At 44.5% G+C, this 5,047-nt stretch overlaps 1 protein-coding gene across 1 annotated transcript; it reads left to right on the top strand.

Annotated features, from left to right (window-relative positions):
- The first annotated feature begins 3,073 nt into the window (after window positions 1-3,073).
- Window positions 3,074-4,582, top strand: Gja10 (gap junction protein alpha 10). The gene has a single exon (XM_059255706.1). The coding sequence runs from the start codon at window positions 3,074-3,076 to the stop codon at window positions 4,580-4,582; it is 1,509 nt and encodes a 502-aa protein (XP_059111689.1).
- The last annotated feature ends 465 nt before the right edge of the window (window positions 4,583-5,047 follow it).

Raw genomic sequence — 5,047 nt, 5'->3', positions numbered from 1 at the left:
TATTGCTGTGTTTCTTTTCTTTTTCTTTTCGAGACAGGGTTTCTCTGTATAGCTTTGTGTCTTTCCTGGATCTGGCTCTGTAGACCAGGCTGGCCTCGAACTCACAAAGATCCGCCTGCCTCTGCCTCCCAAGTGCTGGGATTAAAGGCATGCGCCACCACTGCCCGGCTATTGCTGTGTTTCTTATGTTGACTTTAAACTCCTGGGCCTCCCTGAAAGCTGAGATTATATCTTGAGCCTCTGTATCCAGCTCTGCTTTGTGTGTCTGTATGTGCGTTTTGTTGTGGGTTTTTTTGTTTGTTTGTTTGATTGTTTTTCCTTTAGATGTACATGACTTCTGGACTTTTCCACTTTGCCATTTGTACTAAATATAAATGAAATTTATTTAAATGTAATTTAAATAAATACTAAATACAATTTCTAAGATTGATATTCTTCAAAATCCATTTCCAATTCTTTTTTATTTTAAGATAATTTATTTACTTATTTTTTTTTAGATTTGCAAAACTATTTACTTTAAGAATAATGAAAGTCTGAGGAAAGATAAATCCTTCCAGAGGGATATCTTTTTCTTCTTCTTTTTTTTTAAACTCTTATTGATTCTTTGTGGATTTCACATCATGCATCCCGATCCCATTCATCTTCCCCTCCCTTCACCTCTGCCCTCTGCCCTGCAACTTCCTTCCCAAAACAAAAGAAAATAAAATTTAAAAGAAAAGAAAAACAAAAACAAAATCTCATCATGGAAGCCATACTGTGACACTGTGAGTCACAAAGTATACCCTTCAGTCCATACATCTTTACTTGCAAGTGTTCACTGCAATGAGTCATTGGTCTAGTTCAAGGCTTCTGGCTTCTGCGGGGTCCTCACTGGGACTCCTCTTGGATATCCTGCTGTTGCCCTGTGTCATGGAGATCCTGCACCTTTGGGTCTGCAGGACCAGCCCCTTTACATGCTCCAGCAGATCATAGATGGGATGGATACTGAGGTGGACCAACTCACAGCCCTGGTTCTGGGCCTGGGTGGTAGCTGGGTTGGTCAGCCTGCCAATTCTCTCTTATCCTCATCATCAGGGCAAGCTCCCTGGCCCCTCCCTGGCTAGCTCACCCTATGCAGCAAGCAGCAAGGGGTGGGGCTGGTTCTTTTGCTCTCAGGCTCTGGGGCCAGCTCACTTATACCTGCACCACCAGGGCCAGCTCTATTCTGTTGCCCAGGTGAGGTTCAGGGGCCACTCTCCCAAATGTTGCAGCTGCTGAGGGGCAGGGACAGTTCTCCTACCTTCATGCCCCTGAGGCCAGCTCTCCCACTTGCTGTCGGTGAGGGACAGAGAGGGAGGGCATCTTTCCTTTTGCCCATGCCACTGCCTGGCAGCTGAGTGGGTGCGGGGTCAGTTCTTCCAATCTCACACCCTTAGGGTGGGTTCATCTGCATCCCTGACAACAGGGTCAGCTCTACTGTGAAGCCAGGGAAGGTGCAGTACCTGCTCTCCCATGTGCTGCAGTGGGTGAGGGGCAGGGCCAGTTCTGCAACCTACTTGACCCCAGGGGCAACTTTCCCACCTACATCAGGTGGGGAGGGGCAAGGGGGGGCATCTCTCCCTCACCCACGCCACTCACTGACAGACAAGTAGTGAGGCCAGCTCTCCCATACTCATGTTCTTGGGGGCGGCTTATAGGTTAGTAGTAGTCCTTAGCGATCAGTTACTGTGAGGGACCAGATACACCATACTTGTTGAGTTTGTGACATCTGGTACAATGCCTAGGTAGTAGTAAGACCTCAGAAAATATTATTTAACAGATGAATTTTAAAATTAAAAATTGTGTCATTGTATATTCTAACTTAAATATATATTTCATATATGTAAGTCTTCCACATATTAGAAATCTTAGGTTACTAAGTATTTTAACCTCATTGAACCTTGAAAAGCATTATTTTTTTCCAGGATAAACAGCATAACTTGTATACACCACTTATACCTTGATTCTTTCTTAGATGACAAGCTTTCTGGAGAAACAATTTATATTAACTTTTTCAAGTTTGCAAGAATTCCATGAAGATATGGCTTTCCAGATACAAATTATTGACAATGTTTCCATGTCTGCCTAAACATTACCACCAACCTGACCTGAAACAATTTCCAAGGATTCCCTTGGCTGATTTCTCTTTATGTATGTTTTTATCTTACAGTAACAGCATGAGCAATATATGATGAGCACCTACTTTGCTTTCCCTGTTGATAGTTAATTCAGTGAAGAACTCACAGGAACGTATTTTAAATTTTCATATTGATACCTTCTGTGTAGAGAGATCAAGATACCATGGAGAGTCTCTACTTGCAGGAGGTGCACCTTTCCAAGAAATGAGACAGAAAACACAAACATCACAAAATTCTTCTAGGCAAAATGCCAAATGACTGACTGACTGTGGAAACTTAGGAAAGGGAAAAGTCAGTGGGTGTTGGACTGCTAGAGAAAAGTTCTAGGGGAGTTGAGCCTTATTTACGATCATGTTAGATGTGAGATAAATAGGCCTCTCAATGAGCAGAAAAAGAAACAAGACTGTGGAATGCATTGTACAAATATGGAGACTAATAGGTGTCCTAGGATGAAAGGCAACTACGTGTCGGAGACAAGAGGATGAGACATAAACTGAGTGAGATTGTAGAGAGCTAGTATTCTGTTCAGAAACTGATATTTCAGGGTGGTGGTGGTGGCATACGCCTTTAATCCTAGCAGAGGCAGAGGCATGTGGATCTCTATGAGTTTGAGGCCAGCCTGGTCTATAGAGTGAGTTCCAGGACAGCCAGGGCTGTTACACAGAGAAACCCTGCCTTGAAAAACCAAGAGAGAGAGAGAGAGAGAGAGAGAGAGAGAGAGAGAGAGAGAGAGAGAGAGAGAGAAACTGATATTCCTTGGAAAATTCCAGTTTTAAGTATGAAGCAAAGATATCAGGAGTTGTGTTGACTTAAGCAAAGAATCTGTGCTATTTATGAGCATGTGCCTTTATATGTTAGATCCTTAACTTTTATTAACCTCCTTGTTTTCTGTATATTTCAGACATGAATTTCTAACCATGGGAGACTGGAATTTATTGGGTGGTGTCCTAGAGGAAGTTCATTCTCACTCAACTATAGTGGGGAAAATCTGGTTGACTATCCTCTTCATCTTCCGAATGCTGGTGCTTGGTGTCGCTGCTGAGGATGTTTGGGATGATGAACAGTCCTCCTTTGCCTGCAACACCCAGCAGCCAGGTTGCAACAATATCTGTTATGATGACGCTTTCCCTATCTCTTTGATCAGGTTCTGGGTTTTGCAGATCATCTTTGTGTCTTCCCCTTCTCTGGTATATATGGGCCATGCACTTTATAGACTCAGGGACTTTGAGAAGCAAAGGCAGAAGAAGAAGTCACACCTTCGAGCCCAGATGGAGGATCCAGAGCTTGACTTGGAAGAGCAGCAAAGGGTAGAGAGGGAGCTGAGGAGACTCGAGGAGCAGAAAAGGATTCATAAAGTCCCTCTGAAAGGATGTCTGCTGCGTACTTACGTCTTACACATCTTGACCAGATCTATGCTAGAAGTAGGGTTCATGATAGGCCAATATATTCTCTATGGGTTTCAAATGCACCCTGTTTACAAATGCACCCGACCCCCTTGCCCCAATGCAGTGGACTGCTTTGTATCCAGGCCTACAGAGAAGACCATTTTCATGCTCTTTATGCACAGCATTGCTGCCTTTTCCTTGTTACTCAATATCCTGGAAATATTTCATCTGGGTATCAGGAAAATCATGAGGGCACTCGATGGGAAGTCCAGCAGTGGGAACACTGAGAATGAAACAGGCCCTCCATTCCATTCAACAAACTACTCAGGGGCCCAGCCATGTGTGGTTTGTTCTTCTTTACCTGTACTTCAAGCCAACAACAAACAGCAAGTCATCCGAGTCAATATACCAAGGTCTAAAAGCATGTGGCAAATCCCACACCCCAGGCAACATGAGGTAGATGTTTCCTGTAGCAAAAGAGACTGGGCTGAGAAATTTACCAACAATGGACAGCTCCATGTCCACAGCCCATGCCCCCATGATGGCAGTGCCAGAATTCAGCACCCAGGACAGCAACCACGCCGGTCCCTCTCTGGCCCAAAGCATGTAACGTCTCAGTCCTGGTTAGGTACAATGACAGCTTCTCCACACTGTCCACCATCTACGTTAGGAACCTGGGAGCAATCCCAGGGCCCAGAGGCCTCAGGCAAGCCTCTCACAGATCTTCAAAGTCACTTCCAAGGCAGCGACGGTAGTGCAAGAGAGAGTGGGGTCTGGGTAGACAGAACAGGCCCAGGCAGCCGCAAGGCCAGCTTTCTATCCAGGCTGCTGTCAGAAAAGGGACACCTGCACAGTGACTCAGGAAGCTCAAGGTCTCTGAATAGTTCCTGCTTGGATTTCCCCCAAAGGGAAAACAGCCCTTCACCTTTACCATCAGCCACCGGGCACAGAGCATCAATGGTAAGTAAAGGCAGCGATGTTCCTCCACCTCCTCACTCTTCCCCTTTTATCCTACATGGGATATATGTACATATGTATTAAAAGAGAGGAGGATTGAGAGAGAAATTAATCTATGAAAAAAATTCATTCACTCATTACATTCAGTTAAATTCCATTCATTCATTTAATAAATATCACACTAATCATGATTATAAGTGATGGGTATGGTTAAAATACCATCTCTTCCACTAAAATCCTCAGTGTAAAGTTGCAAAAATGAGGCAGGTAAATGTGTTGTGTTGGTGAAAAGTGCCATGACATAGGGCCCATGGGCTGAGGAGGAAGCAGGTGATAGGAAAATTGCTGACTGGGGACACTTCATGGTGAAGTTACTTTGAACTGAATCTTGAAAGATGTTTCTTCAGAGCCAAGAGCACTATGGCACATGGAAGAAGGCTGTTCCATCAGAAATGCAGTGCAGACAAAGCCCTATGGCTGGCGTCTCTGGGGGAGCAGCTGTGGGGGGCCAGAGCATAAAATAGTATGAAGGATCCAGAGACAGGGATG

The sequence above is a fragment of the Peromyscus eremicus genome, chromosome 2 (genome assembly GCF_949786415.1).
Source record: "Peromyscus eremicus chromosome 2, PerEre_H2_v1, whole genome shotgun sequence".
Taxonomy (NCBI): domain Eukaryota; kingdom Metazoa; phylum Chordata; class Mammalia; order Rodentia; family Cricetidae; genus Peromyscus; species Peromyscus eremicus.
Note: the sequence above shows the minus strand (reverse complement) of the source record. Positions and strands in the feature narration are given on the sequence as shown.

What these genes read in the sequence shown, in the direction of transcription:
- Gja10 (XM_059255706.1), top strand. Translation starts at nt 3,074, where the DNA reads ATGGGAGACTGGAATTTATTGGGTGGTGTCCTAGAGGAAGTTCATTCT.